General features: G+C 34.5%; 2 protein-coding genes and 1 long non-coding RNA gene across 4 annotated transcripts in view; 1 reads left to right on the forward strand and 2 right to left on the reverse strand.

Moving 5' to 3' along the window:
* The window catches only part of LOC136038050 (intermembrane lipid transfer protein VPS13D-like), a 214,910-nt gene extending 205,980 nt beyond the window's left edge, over positions 1-8,930 (reverse strand). Inside the window, exons 1-2 of the mRNA XM_065721001.1 lie at positions 8,783-8,930; positions 1,023-1,213 (exon numbers count right to left, since the gene is read on the reverse strand). Of these exons, the coding sequence (XP_065577073.1) occupies positions 1,023-1,213; positions 8,783-8,879 (288 nt within the window). The 5' untranslated portion in view covers positions 8,880-8,930. The remainder of the gene's footprint in view (positions 1-1,022; positions 1,214-8,782) is intronic.
* The window catches only part of LOC136038058 (uncharacterized), a 50,296-nt gene continuing 38,521 nt past the window's right edge, over positions 8,301-20,075 (forward strand). The window contains exon 1 of the long non-coding RNA XR_010620122.1: positions 8,301-8,458. This is a non-coding gene — a long non-coding RNA (uncharacterized LOC136038058). The remainder of the gene's footprint in view (positions 8,459-20,075) is intronic.
* LOC136038054 (protein HGV2-like) overlaps positions 14,188-20,075 on the reverse strand; it is a 66,688-nt gene continuing 60,800 nt past the window's right edge. For both annotated transcript variants that reach the window (XM_065721008.1, XM_065721007.1), the window contains exon 8: positions 14,188-14,314. In XM_065721008.1, coding sequence (XP_065577080.1) covers positions 14,261-14,314 — 54 coding nt within the window. In that variant the 3' untranslated portion in view covers positions 14,188-14,260. The remainder of the gene's footprint in view (positions 14,315-20,075) is intronic.

A 20,075-nucleotide genomic window follows, 5' to 3' on the forward strand; every position in this document is an offset into this window, starting at 1 on the left:
ATGATATGGTCCTGAAGATGGTGAAATCTGGTTCAGTTGACGAGATGACAAAACTTAAACACTAATGTCAGAAATTTAAGCCCATATGGACTACGGTATGCAATATTTAGCACAAAACAAGGGATTTTAGCTCACTGACGGCCAGTGAATTGTGAAATAATTTCAATTTTCTTTGTTATATAACTTTTAAACAAAAATTAAACCAAGTGTTAATCATACTATAATTTTTTTTTAGTCAGAATCAAATACCTTATTTCATATCCAAAAATAGGGCATGGAGCTATATCTGAATTTACTCTAAATCTCAAGGGTGATGTTTTCTTGTACATTGCCAAAGCACAGACACACAAAAGCTATATCTGAGTTTGCTCTAAATCTAAAGGTGATGTTTTCTTGTACACTGCCAAAGCACACACACACAAAATTTTCCTGTCAAAGGTAAAGTATTTGAAAAACAAGTACATTAAAAGTATCTTAAGTAATAAGTATTTCGTAATCTTACTTAAGTATCAAGTAATAAGTACACCCTAGAGTTTTTACTTAAGTACAAGTACAAGTAATGGAAAATCTTACTTAAGTAGTACTTATATATATATATATATATAAATATATAAATATATATATATATATATATATATATATATATATATATATATATAAATATATATATATATATATATATATATATATATATATATATAATGCAAAAATACTCATAAATAATACTGCAATGCATAATATTGACTTCAGAAAATAATTTAAAAAAACAATAGGTGCACACAAGTGCACCTATTGTTATATATATATATATATATATATATATATATATATATATATATATATATATATATATATATATATATATATATATATATATATATATATATATATATATATATATATATATATATATATATACGCATATATATATATATATATATATATATATATATATATATATGTACATATACTATGTACTATACTATGCTTGGTACAATTAAACAAAAAATAAATTAGCCTACATCATCTGAGAGCATAGGTCCAAGAACAACAACAAGTTCCTCAAAAGACAGGATCCAAGGCTCACTTCTAAACCTGCTCACAGGGACTTTAATATTTGCCTTTCCAAGAAATCCATTTGTGATTGCCAAGGGTAGGCCCAGATGTTCCAAGTTTGTCTTCTTCAAAGGTAAATTCTCAAGATTTATGTTTCCTTAAAAGATAATTCAACTGTCAATACCAGAATACAATTTTTTAATGTGAGAGCAGATTTTTATCACGAAAGTCATTAAACTCAAGGGTAAACTATTAGCTTTTCATCAAGCAGATTTTACAACCAGCACTGACACTGGTTTGATAACAAATTTCACTTTATCTTTTCTAGTTTCAAAGGATTTCTGCTCATAAGTCTTGACTTTCCCTTTGAAATAGCTTTAGACCTCTTTTACTTCATAGAATTGAAAAACCAAAAATAAACACTAAACTTGGGAGAGTTGAAAGAAAGCGAAACTAGACTGAAAAACAATATTGTACATTCAACTAATGAAAGTCATCATATCTAAAAATATCACTAGGAAGAGGGAAAAATTAATAAAATTAGCTATAGTTTGACACAACTAAAAATGTCAATCTGATCTACATGTGCTTACCTAAAATGTGCTTGATAACTTTATCAAGGTTAGCCTATAACCAGCATGATATGTTTTCATCAAGAATCTCTCTGGCATCCTACCTGGTACCAGGATGCAAAATTTTTTTGTGTTTCTAAGCAAAATCGTAAACAAGTTTTTTCTGGATTCTGGCAAACAATGATGCGTTTTTTGATGATTAGAAATTGTATGGCAATATTGTTTATACAGACAATGTAGATTTTCAAAATTCCCTTTGTAAAAAATTCACATTAATTTATGCTTCTTAAATTGTAATAGACTCTAAGTCACACTGTATTTATTTGAATCCATAGTTATATTTTTACTTCCTAGTATACAAGTACTTTTGAGAAATCCAGTGTACAGATATGGTCAGTTATTCTTAATTAATGAGATTAATTTGTTTGCCTTTTTGAGCATATGATGGTTATAAGAAAAATGGTACAGTGTAATTGTCTTTAGTAGGAACCACTTTAGTGGCAACCATACTTTTAGATAGGGATTCAACTATTGCATTTGTTAACAATATGAAAGCATTTGTTGAGGAGTGGTGTTTCCTGAAGCGAGTTTGAGTGTGAAGTATCATATTATTCCTCTCAACAAATCATGGCAGTAAATGGTAAATCATTTTCTCCATTACCTTCCCAGCACAGAAGTAATCATTATAGGACTGTAAGACCCAGGTTCATATTTTTCTTTAATATTGGTAGGAGGGATGAACATTTCCGAATATTGGGAAATTTAGATGTAGCCCATGCATGGTTATAGCAATTTAGGAGTTCCTTTTTATAAGAAGGGGTGAGATGCTTTATCCATGTAGCTACTAAAAGCCTTATCCCTAATATGTTGTTTTGTACTATCCAGTTCATGAATTGAGAATGGACAGGTTATATACTCTGATCCTGGGTGAGGATGGTGTATCAGATTTATTGAAATTGGGGTGGTAATGCTGTTATTATTTGATGTTAGCTTTTTGAGAAAAGAGCTGCAAATAATTTTGCCTTTTCATTATCATAATGGGTATTATTATATAGTAGTTCATGCTGGAGTGGGTTGGGGGATAATTTTCCCCCACTGGCTTATGAATTTATGTACAATTGGCTCATGGGTTTCTCTGGAAAGACTAATTGCAAAATTATTCCAGTAATTATATTTAGCATTTATTATAGCCCTCTTGAGATTAGCTTCTGCTTGTAATCTACTTAAATATGTAGCAGGAGACATTTTTTAGGTATGTTCTCCTAGCTGCTTTTTTGTTTTGTTTTTCAGTTAATTTGGTACTTTTTTGTCCACCATGCTTTATGAGTGAGTTTAGAGACTGTTTTCCTGGGTATTGTCTTGGGGATAGCACAATTAGCTGTATTTGTTAGTATGGATGCCAAAACTTCAGCATGTGTGTCAGCTGTTACAAGTGAAATATATGATTCCTGGCTGAGACTTAAAATTCCATCATTAAGCTCATTTTTGAAGATAGTCTAATTTGTTTTAGCATCAATATATTTGGGGGTATTTGGCAGAATTTTAGCTAATTCATTTAAAGAGGAAACTAAGGCAAAGTGGTCTGTGCAAAGGTTATCAAGTTTCTCTACATAAATTTTATTCAAAATATTTGTTGACACAATTTGTAGGTCAATTATGAAAAATTTGCCACTTTTGGGGTTAAAATATGTATTTATATTTGAAGGGGTAGCAACTGCTAATTCAGTATTATTTGATATCAAACTCTCAATGCCAGCTTTATTTGCTGGCTTATACCCCACAGACAGCTGTGGGCATTAAAATCTCCACAAATAATTATGTTTTTAGCACATTAGAATAAGTTTTATATCTGAAGAAATCCATGGGATCTGTTGTTTTACCATTAGGGTTATAAAAGCTTATTATGAAAGTTTTGCTATTGTTCAGCCAAACATTGAATCCAATTGCATCAACATCATTTAAAAATTATATATTTTTGTGGCAAAAATGCCACAAAATTTGATGATCTTATCTATTATTAAAGCTACACCACCTCCTTTTCTCTCTAGGTACCTGTTCTTCCTTCCAGCATAGTATATCCTGGAGACTTTGTTTGTTGGTTTTTGGTCATATGGGTTTGCTTTCTGTGGCTTTTGCAGGTTCATAGACTTAACTGCATTAGAGTTTAGCATAAAGAGGCATATATTAGGTGTTAGACTGCTCAGATTTTCATCCAGCTTTACATTGATTAGGGATTAATAACTGGTAATGCTTCTGATTCATTCCTAGTTGGGAGGGGTGGCCATACTAACCTCCTATCATTGGATGTGGAGACTAGTTGGCTCAGCCTTGGCAATTCTCTCCAATAAGAATTTGAGCTGGGGTGTTTTGAGGAAGGAGTCTTATAGGGGGTGCTTGTTGCTTTGGGTAGGTTGGGTGTTAATCTGTTGATAAACTTTGTTAATAAGTGTTAATAAAGGGTTTAATTTGGTGTGATTATGCTGCATTTCTTCCAGAGCTGCAAATGGGTAAGGTATAGCTTTCTCTGTTGCTATTTGGAGTGTTAATGCTTGTCTTTTGTATGCAGGGCATAATATTTTATTGGAAGAATTATGAGGACCTTTGCAGTTTATAAATGTAGACTGATCATTTCTACAATTTGCCATACCTTTGGAATAGAAACTTACATTTACTGCAGGCTTGTAAGATTTCACTGCATTTGTTTGTTGTGTGTCTTAGTTTTAGACATTTTTGGCACTGGATTGGTTTTGGCTTGTAGATCCTATGGGGTTTCATTTGTCCAAAGAGGAATATGTGGCCAATAATATTGTTTTTTCTCTGAGTGTGAATATCCAAGATGTGGAACTGCTCTCCAAAATAGAGAGCAGTGGATTTTCTTCAACTAAAGGTCTTGTTAAATGTGTTGCCCCCCCAGGGCTCTGTATTAGGTCCTACTCTTTTTTTGATTTTATTAATGACCTGCCAAATATTGTTGCAACTATTTCTAGAATTAGGGATTTAGTCAATCCTGCACCTTCTGGGTCCAGGATTACTACACTCTCATTTGCTGATGATAGGACATTGGTGTGTGCTGCTTCGACTGAACAACAACTTACCTATACAATTAATGCAGCAACAACTAAGACATGTCAATGATTGAAGGTAAACCAACTTGTCCTAAATATAAGTAAGTCAAATTTGGTTATCATTTCAAGGTCTCTAAATTATCATATTGGATTACTGAGATAGCTTCACCAAAAAGAATTGTTAAGCAGTCAAGTTCTGTTAAGGAACTTGGGATTATTATTTAAGAAAATGTATAATTTTCAGTACCATGTAAATGCTACAAGTAAAATACTATTGCAGAATTTAGGGATTATCCACAAATTAAACACTTTTTTCCTTCATAAGTTTTATGGTTATTATATTTTTTTTTCTCTGATACATCTGCATATTTTGTACAGTTCATCTGTATGGCATGGTACTTTCCCATCAATACTTTGCCCAATACACATACTGCAGAATAATGCCATTAGATCATTTCCTGCAATAGGAAACCAGGATTTGGTGAGCTCAATGTACAGTATAAGGAACATAATGCCTGAAGCTGGATTGCATGATTTTTATACACTGGTTTATATGTACAAGTTTTAATATGGATGCATTCCAGACTGTTTTACAGGAATATTTTGGGAAAGGTCAAACATGGTCATGGAACTTGGACAAGTGGACATACTGAGGTTCCTTAAATTACCTTAAATCACAGCTTGGAATGAAATAATAACTTTTAATCCTGTTGAATCACTCCTTGTGATGACAGTTGCATGCGCGGTTGATTAGATTCTGGTGCATCCCAGTCAAATCTCCACAGTTTGTCACTCCACTCAGCATCCAGATAGCATTTGAATACAGCTGTTGATTCAACAGAAACAGTGTTTTCCTTGAGGTTCACAATCTGGTTCAAGAAGAAGCTGCATCTTGCTCTGGTCCTTGCATGAAGTTTGCAGATTTGTTCTGGGTGTCCTCATGTTATGTGGGAGGGTCAATCTCCAGGAGCTCATTTTCTTGATTGGTAGAGAGGAGTTTGTGCACCTGGATCATGTCCCCACGTTTCTGCCTGTAGACTAAGGAGGGGAGGTTAAGTTCCCTCAGCCGTTCACTGTAGGGCTTGCTTTCCATACCAGCAATCAGCTTAGTGGCCCTTTGTTGGATTTGCTCAAGAGCTACCTTATCCTTTTTGAATTGAGGGGTGGCCAGGATGATCCCCACCTCTAATCTCAGTCTTAACAGTCCTTTGTAGAGCTTGGTGATTACATGTCTACTTCTGCTGGTAATGCTGTGTTTAATGATGCCTAGGGCTCTGCTAGCATTGGCTGAGATCTTCTGTGAGTGGGAGCTGAATTTCAACTGGGAGTTTACAACAACTCCAAGGTCTCTCTCCTCCTGAACATGCTCCAGTATGTGGTGACTCCCAGGGTTTTGGGTCATAAGGTACTGTTGGTTGGGGTTGCTGTGTCCAAAGTGTATGACCTTGCTTTTTTCAGTGTTGAATTCCAGCAACCATCTTTTGACCCAAGAGCACATGTGGTTGAGATCAGTTTGGAGGGATTGGAGGGCAGAAGGGATGTTGGCAAGGCCTATGAGTTTTGAATTGTCTACACAAAGAGTGGTTTTGTTACTGATGATAAGGACTAGCTCATTTATGTATATATTGAACAGGGTAGGGCCCAGGACACTGCCCTGGGGGACCCCACTGGTGAATTTGACTTCATCAGAGTGTGTGACTGTTTGGTTCTTGGTCACCTGTGGACTAAGAGATAGGGTGTGTAACCTGTGAATGAGGTAGTGGTGACAAATTTTGTCAAAGGCTTTGGCTAGATCCAGAAGGATTATATCCACTGGTACTCCTTTCTCTAGTAGGTCAGTTACAAGACTGTAAGACTAAAGAAGGTTTGTATCCACCAATCTCTTAGAACAAAAACCATGCTGGCTGCTGCTGATGAGTGAGCCTCAAGATGGTTAATGATGTATTTGTTGACAATTCTCTCCATGATCTTGCATGCCACACAGGTAAGGCTGATAGTTCTATAGTTTGCTGCTGAAGTTTTGCTACCCTTCTTATGAATTGGGATGACTATTGCCTTCTTCCAATCCCTAGGAAGCTTTCCTTGTGTTAGCAACTCAGGGGCACTGATAAAGCAGGGCTTAGTTCCTTCAGCAGTCATGGACTCAGACCATAATGTCTAGTCAATTTGTTGGCATCAAGCTCCTTAAGCTGTTTGGTTACTTCTTTGAGTGTGACTGGTGAGTGTAACATTGGGAAGGGAGTGTGAGCCTGTTCTGCTAGTGTGAGGGTTGAATGGGGTCATCCTTAGAAAACACTGAGGCAAACTGCTGATTCAGAAGGTTAGCTTTTTCACAGGTGCAGGAAGAGACTGAGCTGTTATTCTGAGGTTTGGTACTGAGCATCTACCCAGTTTTCACAGGAGAGATATGTTTCCAGAATAACTTCAGGTTTTCCTTGACATTTTTGGCCAGATGTTCTTTGTAGTTTGCAGTAAGTTTCTGTGTTTCTTTTCTGAAGAGGTTCCTGGTGATTTTGTACTTCTCATATACTATTGCTGTTTCATAAACTTCTCCTAAAGTTTGTTCTTCCTATTACATAGTTTCTTGATTTTTGGGGTAAGGAAAGGTAGAGTTTTTGGTTTCTTTTTCCATGTCATGCATGTGTTAGGTTTGGCTCTCTAGTAGGTTCCTTTTCTATTTTCAAGTAGAATTGCTTTTTCAGTTATTTATAGAGTGGTTAAGCTGTGGAATAAGGTTGTCCCAAGTACCAAGGAATTACTCATTAGTCAGTTTAAATCTGAGCTACATGTGGGGCTGCTTTGTAAGTTCAAATTCAATTTATTAATTTTCAAAGTATACCTTTGAAACAGACTGATATTGATGGAATTAAGATTGACAATAATTGTTAATTTTTATTCTTTTTTCCTTCAGAATAATGATATTATATTGTTTTATTGTGTATGGATTATTTATGCAAGTTTGTTTTTGGAACATGGTTTCACCTTTCTGCTTATTATAGATTAACTTGTTTTTTGTTTGTTATTTATTTTTTCCCTATTTTTTGTTAATAGCACACCCTCACAAACAACACTTTTGATGTGCTACCAATTGATTTTGTCTCTTTTTTTTTTTTTTTATACTAAATTGCTATTGCCACTATCAAACTACATGCTGCTTCCTCTTCCTCAATGTAAACATCACAGACCATCAGCTTTACAGCATAGATATGGAAAGCCATTTCTGAAGGTTTTATTTAAATTGCACAAAGTGGTTCAAGGCATATGAAAATTCAGTACCTTGGAGAAGGAAAGCCATGGAAGCATGGACCTAATAAATACTTTCTCATGCCCTAATTTGCATTGTAGATCCACTAGTGAAATTGCTATTTACCTGCACTGGTACCAATGGGGTGGGGGGGGGGTGTAATACTACCAATATTATTGGTCCAAATTCAAAAAAATAAATACAAATTTAACTACATTTTCTGGTATCAAATAATCTAAGTTTGTGGTTAAACACCATCAATACAACCAACCAAATCATATTATAACAGACAAATACTGATAATTTGGGTTAAGATTAAGTTAGTTAGATGGCACTCTGGTGTTTGTTTATAAAGGAATTTCAAAGCTCATAGAATAGATGCATATATTGAAGAATGTTATAGAAAAACTGGAAATACAAGAAAAGAAGTGAAGCTAGAGGTTCTCCTTTTGAAAAATATGTCAACTAGGATTAGCTCAACTAATTATGTCAAATAAATATGTCAACTAGCATATTATGAAGTAAGAATTGCTTTCTTAGCATGTTTTCATGTGTATTAGACTGCTCCTAGACTTACACTAATCTGTATAGCCTATGCATAACCTAGGCTACAATGTTTTATAGGCTATTAGCTATGTGGTGGATATCCTTTTTTAAACATTGACCTCTTAAGAAATACAAAATACAAGAAGTCCTCCTTTTCTTTGAGTAGGTATCCTCCGCTGAACATTTTCGGATGGTAACCCTGGCTTAACTAGGCTACTTTACTTAAAAACGTCAGGTTAAAGAAAGTTTTCTGGAAAGTAGCCTAGTTGTTCATTGTTAGCCAAATTATTTTAGTTTACCATCCAATAGAGCGAACGATAGTTGTTCAGTATTCAGATTCTCGATGTATTTCCCAATGTATCTGTTGAGAATCCATGCCACAAGACCTTTAAACATTATTCTGAACAAGTTCAGCCTTTGGACTTCAATTTCTTCATTAAATCATAGCATACATGGAAGCCAGTTGCGCAAACATTTTTCAAAAGCAACACATAGCTATCGTCGCGACATTAATTGGTGCTGTGTCAAAACCAGACACTCTCGCAGTTGGAAACTGGATTCCACAGCCTATACAGAAGGCATGGACAGATAATAGACAGACATATCTTTAAACAAATGAATTAGCATCATTTTTAACGCCAGAATCAACGGTAGTCACAACAGAAATTTCTGTTTTCACTCCCGGAATAGAGCCAAGATCTTTTCGCGCTGATTGGTTGTGGGAGCGTCGGAGGTTAACGCCTAGTCTAAAGATTTGTGTTGAAATCCTTGTATAGGCAGGATACGACTCCCCGCAGCTGTGCTTTAAATGCAGACCAACACAAACAAGAATATTGAGTGTTCCTGTCAGAAAGCATACAGCGAAAAAATCCAAAACAACACATATAAAGAAAACATATACACACAATACAAAAACCAAATTAATCTTTGAATTAAAAAAAACTAATTTTTTTAGCTGAAAGTAAGGAATGACATTAAAACTTAAAACGAACAGAAATTACTCCGTATATAAAATGAGTTGTCCCCTCCGCAATCTCTCGCTCTTTACGCTAAAGCTTTTAGTTGTTTGAAAAAGTAGAATTGTGGCAAAGAGCAAACTTTAGCGTAAAGAGCGAGGGATTGCGGAGGGGACAACTCATTTCATATACGGAGTAATTTCTGTTCGTTTTAAGTTTTAATGTCGCTCCTTACTTTCAGCTAAAAAAATTAGTTTTTTTTATTTAATTTCTGAACGTTTTTGAATTAATGCATGTTTGGTTTTGGCTCTCCGCACATAAATTATTAAAATGAAATTTGTATATTAATTCTTTTTTTGGCTAAATGGCTTTCTCTTAGTTTTGATCAGACGATTTTGAGAAATAAAGGGTGGAGAAGGAGGCCTAGTTGCCCTCCAATTTTTCGGTTACTTAAAAAGGCAACTAGAACTTTTAATTTTTAACGAACGTTTTTATTAGTAAAAAATATACGTAACTTAAGAATTAACTTACGTAACAAACTTTCATAAACTTATATTTTTATCATGTATACGAGAGGGTTTGTACCCTCGTTAATACCTCGCTCTTTACACTAAATCGTAAGTTTTGTCCCAATTCTTTAAGAATGACCCCTGAATCAGAAAGGCCGTAGAAATAAATAGTTGAAATTACTAAAAATACTTTAGCATAAAGAGCAAGGTATTTATCTCCTCCTAAATACCTCGCTCTTTATGCTAAAGTATTTTTAGAACCCCTCATATGCGTAATAAACTCTGTTCGTTTTAAGTTTCAATGCTACTTCTTCCTTTCATTTGAAAAAAAAAACGTTTTCATGTTTATTTTTCATTGTTTTTTTATAGTAATGCTAGAGAATCCTGCGCCCTTGTCATTGAATTTTTCTTCCCCCATGACAGATTCCTCCAAGGAAAGATCCTCCAAGATAGCCCCCTCTCCTCAGCTCCACCCCCAAACAAAATAAATCCCCCTGAAAACGTCTGTACACTTCCCAATAACCATTACTATATGTAAACACTGGTCAAAGTTTGTAACTTGCAGCCCCTCCCCCAGGGATTGTGGGGGAGTAAGTCATCCCCAAAGACATAGTTATTATGGTTTTCGACTATGCTGAACAAAATGGCCCGCTCTTACGCTAAAGTTTTTTACTGTTTTAAAAAGAAGAATTGAGAGAAAGAGTCAAACTTTAGCGTAAAGAACGGGGCGCTGATGAGGAAGCAGCCTCTTTCATATACGAAGTAATTTCTGTGCGTTTTAAGTTTTAATGTCGCTCCTTACTTTCAGTTAAAAAAACTTGTTTTTTTTTATTTAATTGGAGAAAAGGCCAAGACAAATAGTTTGAGTGAAGAGGCACAGCTGGCATTAGTTTTTTTTTCAGGAATGTATAAAAATGAACTAAAATCAAGGTGCCATCAATCCATGGCTAATCAAACAGTTTGTGGTGACGAGCTGTAGTAAGGAGGGACGCGGATCAATAGTAACCGAAACTCTAAAAACGGAATTTTGAAACCAATATTTACATCAAAAGAATCGCATTTTAATGCTGATTTTGAAAACATAAGTTTCATCAAGTTTAGTCTTACCCATCAAAAGTAAAGAGCCTGAGAAAATTTGCCTTATTTTAGAAAATAGTGGGAAACACCCACTAAAAGTCATAGAATATTAATGAAAATCACACCATCAGATTCAACGTTTTAGAAAACCCTACTGTAGAAGTTTCAGGCTCTTAGCTACAAAAATGTTGAATTTTGTATTTTTCCCAGAAGACAGATCACGGATGCGTCTTTATTTGTTTGTTTTTTTCCCCAAAGGGGTGACCGTATCGACCCAGTGGTCCTAGAATGTCGCGAGAGGGCTCACTATAACGGAAATTAAAAGTTCTATTGCCCTTCTTCAGTGACCAAAAAATCGGAGGGCACCTTGGCCCCCTCCCATGCTCATTTTTACCCATAGTAACCGGATGAAAATTTTGAGATAGCCATTCTGTGTCGAAAACTTAATAGTTATTTTTTGGGTACGACTATAATCCCCTACAGTCCCCAGGCGAGGGGTTGCAATTTACAAACTTTGACCATTGTTTACATATAGTAATGGTTATTATGAAGTTTACAGACGTTTTCAGGCGAAATTTTTCACGTTGGGATAGGGGAGGGGGTTACGTGTGAGTATCTTTCCATGGAGGAATTTATCATGAGGGGAGATAATTTCCATGAAGGGAGCACAGGATTTTCTAGCATTATTTAAAAAAAAAATGAGATTTTTTTTTTTCAAATGGAAGTAATGAGCAGCATTAAAACTTCAAACGAATATTACGTATGTAAGGGGGTTCGTTTCCTCTACAATAACTTGCCTCTTACGCTAAAGCATTTCCAGTATTTCAACTATTTATTCTACGGCCTTTGTGATTCAGGGGTCATTCTGAAGGATTTGGGACAAAATTCAAGCTTTAGTGTTAAGAGCGAGGTATTGACGAGGGGGAAAACCCCTCATGTACGTAATAAAAATACACAAATATAGAAGTTCGTTACGTTAGTTAATTCTTAAGTTACGTATGTTTATAATTAACAAAAACGTTCGTAAAAAAAGATTAGTTGCACTTTTAAGTAACTAAAATTGGAGGATAACTAGGCCTCCTCCCTCACGTCATTATTAAAATCGTCTAATCGAAACTATGATAAAACCATTAAGCAAAAAAATTAATATGCAAATTTGGTTTTAATTATACATGTGCGGTGAGCCAAAATCAAAACATGCATTAATTCAAAAACGTTCAGAAATTGAAGAAAAAAAAATTAAATGCAAGTAAGGAGCGACAATAAAACTTAAAACGAACAAAAATTATTCTTTATATGAAAGGGGTTGTCCCCTCCTCAATGCCTCGCTCTTTACACTGAATTTTTTTACTGTTTTAAAAGTAGAGCTGTGAGAAAAAGTCAAACTTTAGCGTAAAGAGCGAGATGTTGAGGAGGGGATAACCCCTTTCATATACAGAATAATTTCTGTTCGTTTTAATTTTTAATGTCGCTCCTTATTTGCAGTTTAAAAAAAAATGTTTTTTTGTTATTTAATTGGAGAAAAGGCCAAGAAAGATAGTTTGAGTGGAGAGGCATAGCTGGCATAAGCATTTTTCAGAAATGTATGAAAATGATATCATTTTCACTTGTTGATAGATAGTCTATTATCCATCCATTGATCTTGGGGCCGACCTAAGATAGACAGTCATAGAAATTTAGGGAGGACTGACATGTCTGGGTTAAATCTAGGCACACAATGTTGACTGGACTTGTATACAAAATGAGAGGAAATCCCATGTCAAAAAATGTATAATAATATATAACAGACATACTGCCTTGGGCTTTATCAGATTGGATTTTGTTTAAATGTGTTTTACGTTTGCTTTTCTTTATTGCTTCAATTTTTTTCTCAAAGTTAGTTGTTTTAAGATTTCCGTTGAGGAAGGATATGAAGCCAAAATATTAAGACTTTAATTATTACTTTCATATTAATCAGTTTTTTTATTTTGTTTTCAGTAAAGTGTCATTTTTTTCTGGTCTTGAGAAGGCACTCAATTTTGTATGTGGATATGTTCCAGGAAATTTTCGGTGTGTTATGATTTTTGGGGGAAAATTTCATGGAAGGAGAAATTCCGAAGTGATCGAAAAAACGATTAGAGATTAAAGTCTTTTTTTTCAAAAGAAAGTATACTGAGGATAATTTTTCAGGCTGAATCGTCTGGAAGAAATTTTACGAAGAGGATGGAATTTTTCATAGAATAGTGAGCCAGATTTACAGGTGTTATTTGAAAAACGATCAGAAATTAAATAAAAAAAAAACAAGTTTTCTTAACTCAAAGTATGGAGCCTCATTAAAACTCATAACGAACAGAAATTATTCCGTAAATGAAGGGTCTGTCCCTCTTCAATACCTTACTCTTTACGCTAGAGTTTGACTGTTTGTCCTATTTTTTTTTAAGAACGATTCCTGAAACACAAGGGCCATTTAATTAGAACAAAAAGGTTTTTAAAGTGCTAAAAATTTTAGTATGAAGAGTAAGGCATTTAGGAGGGGGCAACCCCTTTATATACAGAGCAATATCCATTCGTTTTCAGTTTTGATATTGGTCCTTACTTTCAGTTGAAAAAACTTGTTTTTTTTTTTTATTTAACCTGATCAAAGGACCATGTGAATACAAATTAAAAATTATAGCTCGAAGTCCTTGGACCAGGAGGAGCATAAAGTACAGAAGTGTGCAAGGGAAGACCCTCCAACAGCAAAATAGGGTCCAAAAAAGGGCCAAAAGAGCATTAAGTACAGAAATGCGCAAGGGTAGACCCTCGCAACAACAAAATAGGGTCCAAAAGAGGACCAAACAAACCTTTTTATCTGATGAGCTATAAACTTATATCCTTGAGCTGTCCGACTAAGAAGACATCAAAGCAAAAAAAAAAAAAATAAAGAACCAAAAAAATTGTATCTTCCCCCTCCCAAAAAAAAGAACCAATCAAAGGACTATAAAGACTCGAACACGTTTTTCCTTTGTTACTTTACAGAGAAAGTTGATGATAACAAATAGGTTAGTGGCTAACTTAAGATAGTCATTTGGTTCAAATAGTCGAAATGTCCAACAAATATACATCCAGGGATGCCCTAAAACCACAATCCCGGGGGCGAAGGTTAATATTCATCTTTTTACTCGTAAGTTGGCGCACAATCAATGAAAAACGCATCATTTTATTACAATGAAAGATAAAAAAAAATTGAGAAATAAATTTTAATTATCCAAATTCTTCAGGGTTCAACTTTGGGCTTTTTTTCATCACTTCGATCATTTTCTTCGGCTTTCTGAAATAAATAAAAAGATAAATAATATTAAAAAAAGTATTTAAAAAAGAGAGAAAATCCAGATCTACAGCCTGGATTACTCAATTGTTACAGCTAGTTGCAGAGTCAATATCAATTAAAAAAGAAAAAAAACAAGTTTTAAGGAGCAGCATTAAAACTTAAAACGAACAGAAATTACTTCGTAAGTGAAAGGGGCTGCTTCCTCATCAACGCCCCGCTCTTTACGCTGAAGTTTTACTCTTTCTCTTAATTCTACTTTTTAAAACAGTAAAAAACTTTAGCGTAAAGAGTGGGGCGTTGATGAGAAAGCAGCTCCTTTCATATAAGAAGTAATTTCTGTTCGTTTTAAGTTTTAATGCCGCTCCATACTTTCCGTTAAAAAAACTTGTTTTTTTTTATTTAATTCCTGAACGTTTTTGAATCAATGCATGTTTTGATTTTGGCTCTCCCCAGAGGAATAATTAAAACGAAATTTGCACATTTATTTTTTTGGCTAATGACTTTCTCATAGTTTTGATCGAATGATTTTGAGAAAAAAAGGAGCGGGCGAGGAGGCCTAGTTGCCCTCCGATTTTTTTGGTTACTTAAAAAGGCAACTAGAACTTCTAATTTTTTACGAATGTTTTTATTAGTAAAAGATATACGTAACCTATAAATTAGCTTACGAAACGAACTTTTGTATCCTCATGTTTTTATTACGTATATGAGGGGGTTCACCCCCTCGTCAGTACCTCGCTCTTTACACTAAAGCTTAAATTTTGTCCCAATTTCTTAAGAATGACCCCTGAAGATCATATGCATAATAATTTCAATTAGTTTTAAGTTTTAATGCTTTTCCTTACTTTCAGTTGAAAAAACTTTTTCATATTTTTTTTTCATTTTTTTTTTTAAATAATGCTAGAAAATCCTCCGCTCCCTTCATGAAAATTTTCTTCCCCCATGACAAATTCCTCCAAGAAAAGTTCCCCCAACATATCCCCTTCTTCTCAACGCCCCTCCTCAGCCTAAAAATCCCCCTGAAAACGTCTGTACACTTCCAAATAACCATTACTATATGTAAGCACTGGTCAAAGTCTGTAATTTGTAGCCACTCCCACGGGGACTTTGGGGGAGTAAGTCGTCCCCAGAGACATAGTTATAAGGTTTTTCGACTACGGTGAATAAAATGGCTATCTCAGAATTTTGATCCGGTAACTTTGGGAAAATAATTGGGAAAATAATTGGCGTGGGAGGGGGCCTAGGTGCCCTCCAATTTTTTGGTCACTAAAAATGAGCACTAGAACTTTTAATTTGCGTTAGAATGAGCCCTCTCGCGAAATTCTATTATCACTGGTCAATACGATCACCCCTGGGAAAAAAACAAAACAAAAAACAAACAAACAAACAAATAAACACGCATCCGTGATCTGTCTTTTGGCAAAAAAATACAACATTCCACATTTTTATAGATAGGAGCTTGAAACTTCTACAGTAGGGTTCTTTGATACGCTGAATCTGATGGTGTGATTTTTGTTAAGATTCTGTGACTTTTAGGGGGGAGGGTTTCTCCCTATTTTGTAAAATAAAGGAAATTTTCTCAGGCGCGTAACTTTTAATGGGTAAGACTAAACTCGATAAAACTTATATATTTAAAGTCAGGATTAAAATGAGATTCTTTTGATGTAACTATTGGTATCGAAATTCCGTTTTTTAGAGTTTCAGTTACTATTGAGCCGGGTCGCTCCTTACTATAGTTCGTTACCATGAACTGTTTGAAAGTTAAATATCAAAAGCAAGGTTCTAACGGAAGTCAAATTAAAAAATTTGACAAACTAAACAACTGATCAATCAAATAATCACCTATAATAAGCCATTATCAGAACTAATTAACAAAACAATATACCAATGCAAATCCTGAAGATTTTACGTAGCGAGAAGATGGGCCATTATCCATTGTGTACACAGGGGGGCGATGCCTTTAGATTTCTGCTCTCTCCCCTTCAGCGGAGGTTCCGGCCTCTCTTGCGCCCGGGGTGAAATTTCAATCAACCATCCACCCACCCCCTATCTCTCAAAAATTTTCAAGCCAAATTTTAACAAAATTTTCACTTATTAAAAAAAATTTCTATTTATTTAAATATGTCTGTCCTTACTTTAGCCTCCGCAAAATTATTAATTTTCTCTTCGAAATGGATTGCTTCTAATTCTTCTCGTTCTATACTCATTAACGCTAAATTATTTAGTCGCTCCTGTCTCATAGTCAATCTGAGGTACTTTAATATTAATTTAAGTTTATTAAGAAAACACTAATTACTGGCCACTGACACTGCAATCCCTAATAATATTTGATAGACTAACTCTTACGTTTGTGAACAAACCTTCATCTCCATGTTGCACTATTGATTCTAACACATCTATAGGTTTCTGTAAGGATATGTGTCGGTGTTGAGTTTTTTTAAGTTCGTGGAACACCTGAATGGGATCTAAATCATCGCAATATTTTACTTTTATTGCTACTGGAATAATGATGTAGATATGGGAAAAATGAAAACATCAGATTCAGTTGGCTTATACTTACTGCCAATTGCGCCCTTTGCTTTATTTTAATAAAAATAAAATTACAAAATTATTATATAAAGAAATAAAAGTTCAAATGGAGATAAATCTATTTATTAGACAGTGCAAAGCGACGAAGATTTTGCCGCCTTCATTAGAAATTCAACTTAAATTTAGGCAATAATAAAACAGAAAATTTACAACCCAAGACTTCGGTTGAACCCAGTTATTGAGCTATTTCAGACAAATCTAGTGAATGAAGCGGAAGTTATTATTTTGCTCTGTATAAATATGTTAGTTTTAATTTTAATGATTTATTATTTCGGCTGATGGCGATCGCTGTACATGTGGTCGAAATATTCAGATTTTTGTATTTGTTTTCACTGTCGAATAAATGGACACATCCCCATTTGAGCGTTTATTTGTTCGTCATAGAACGGCATTGTGATTTTGGAAAAGAAAATACCAAATTTAAGGTATTATATCGAAAATTATTATAATCATTATATTATTTATTTGAAATTTTGTGCCCCTAAAATTTCTGCACCCGGGGAAAACACCCCCTCTGTTCCTCCTTTAAACCACCTCTGTCCCCATATGTTTTTGAAATCATACTAATTTTCCAGTAATTTAATACACTTTGGTTCAATTTGCTTTTTTTCCCTTTTTTTAATTCCCCTCTCCTTCCTCCAAAAACACCGTGCTAGTGTCTGGGCATTACAATGAAAATTTCCAAGTGAACTATGATGTAGGTTGTTTTTCAAGATGGATAAATAACAGCTACTAAATACGTGCGGAAAAAATTGTTGAATGAGCAGAAACAATCAAGCATTTCTTTGATCAAGTCAACTGCCATGCAAACACATATCCCTATCCATTGGAAAATAGACCAGGTTCCCATTGGAAGATAGACCTTGTCATATCTCCGTCTTAGGTTTTAAAGTCGCTGATTAAACATAGGGATATAGTAACGATTAAAGGCTGCGTTTAAAAGCGCTTACTGTAATTAACTATAATAGTATATTGAATTCAACTTCATTACTTTTCTTTATGCGACTGCCAAACTGAATTTCTGCAAATTAGTCCTATAATTGCAAGAGCTTATACGTCTTTATACCTCCAATATAAGTCTCAGACACTTGAAATAGTAAGTTTACAACTCTTTACTTGTAAAAATGAATTCTTCTTGATAAATTTGCTGTCACTATGAAAACACAATGGAAATTTCCCATCTATATAACGACTTAATGAAGCTTATTAAGCTATTAACACAGAAAAAAACTAGTTGTAGTAGGTTCTAATAAAAAATAGTATTATAAAATAAGTCATTATGTAGTTGAGTAAGAACTAAAATTGTCATTTGCTGACGTCTAAAATTTCCGAGACAATATGAAAAGATATTAATGACTTGCCCTTGTAATTTTTCACCACTTATCTGACCTTGTTTTTTTTCTTTTTTTTACACTTGATGTACGCTTGATTTTGAAGTTGTACACTTGATGCTGAAATCTGATCCAGAGGAGCTAAGGCAAGCTCTATATTTTCATGAATCCTAAAAATAGACTTTCCGACACCGCAAGTTAGTCACCCCTCAAAGTTTGAATTTATACTGCCATTGTCTCAGACATCATGCTATACTATTCTAAGACATAGCCGATAACTCAGACACAGCTAAGACCGATTAGTGCCGTTCAAATTAAGTACCTGAGCCGAGCTTAAGGCTACAAATGGTATGACAAACCTTAATGTCTTTCAAGCTGACAAATCTCTCTGTCATAACACTTCTCACTCTATCTCACACCAAAAAATATATGCTAAAAACATTTATTAAAATTATTGTCATTATTTATCCGATAGCTGAACGGCCGGGAGCTACTCACGAATTAATATTTACTAATTAGCGAGCTTTGATTTTAGTTTTTAATGTTAATAGCGATAGACTCTGATCAAAAAAAGATTCATATGCATTCCAATAATTTTTAATAATATTTTTAGGCGAAAATCTAGACCATTCGGAGACAATGAAAGGCACAGAAAACTTACTTAAAGGACAGCGAGTATTATATGGTCGAACTAAAAGAGTCTGGAAAAATATATTTAAAACAATCTGGTTGCAGATCCCTTAAATAACGGACACGGAAGAGTATACATTGAAAAGCTAAAATTTGTCTAATCGGAATGATATTAAAAGACTTTTAGTTGGAGATTTACCAGAAAGAGAAACTGGGGAATTAAATGACATCTTAAGGATTCTCATTGCTTTATTTTGTAGCTTCACAATAGGAGAAATATGTGACTGAATAAGTACTCAAATAAATAATCGAGCAATAATTAACATGCGAATGAACAAGAGAAGAAGGAACAAGCAAAAAAGGAAGGAAAATTTAAGACGATGCATTACACCTACGTTCATTTCTAACTTAAGCCTTAGGCTAGTGATACGAGCTTTCCTGCTTAAATTCTGGTCAACAATGACTCCAAGATACAGAGTTTTTTGAACTCAATTTACTTTTGTTATTCGACCTCAAAATGTGACTTCAACCTCTTGTAACGTTGGTACTGCAGTACAAGTAAACTGCAGGTACTGGTTTTTACTGCAAACCATAAAAAGAGTCTTTGAAGTGTTGACAAACAATTTGTTACATTGGAACCAGTGAAGCATCCTTCTCAATGATAATTCGAGATTTGATTTTAGAGATTGATGATCTATGTCGCAGGTAGAGTTGGCTGTATCATCAGCAAACAGTAAACTGAGATCCATATCAGTCCTATGGCAGGTTAGGCTTAGAGGGAGATCGTTTACATAGATAAGAAATAACAGTGGTCCAAGTACGGATCCATGAGGAGCTCCCACAGTATTAGATAGGCTTTCCTCATCTGAAATGTAGCCATTCGCATCCAATATTTATTTTCTGTCCTTGAGGTAAGATTCAATTAGGAGACTCGCTTCCTCTAACACCGCAATTATGTAGCTTAGATAGTAAAATTTTATGAAAAATAGTGTCGAAAGTTTTTTTTATGTCAACGAATATTATTGCAGGTAGCAGACCTTTATCCATGGCATCATGGATAAAGATCTGAATCCCTCAAAGAATAGCTGGCGACATCCTCGAGGACGACCATGCATCAGATGGCCTGATGTATAAATAACGCCTTTTCAGCCACAATATCAACCCAAACGAAGCCCAATCCCGCATAGAGATATAGTATGCTTACGAAAGTATAT

Source organism: Artemia franciscana, chromosome 17 (genome assembly GCF_032884065.1).
Source record: "Artemia franciscana chromosome 17, ASM3288406v1, whole genome shotgun sequence".
Taxonomy (NCBI): Eukaryota; Metazoa; Arthropoda; class Branchiopoda; order Anostraca; family Artemiidae; genus Artemia; species Artemia franciscana.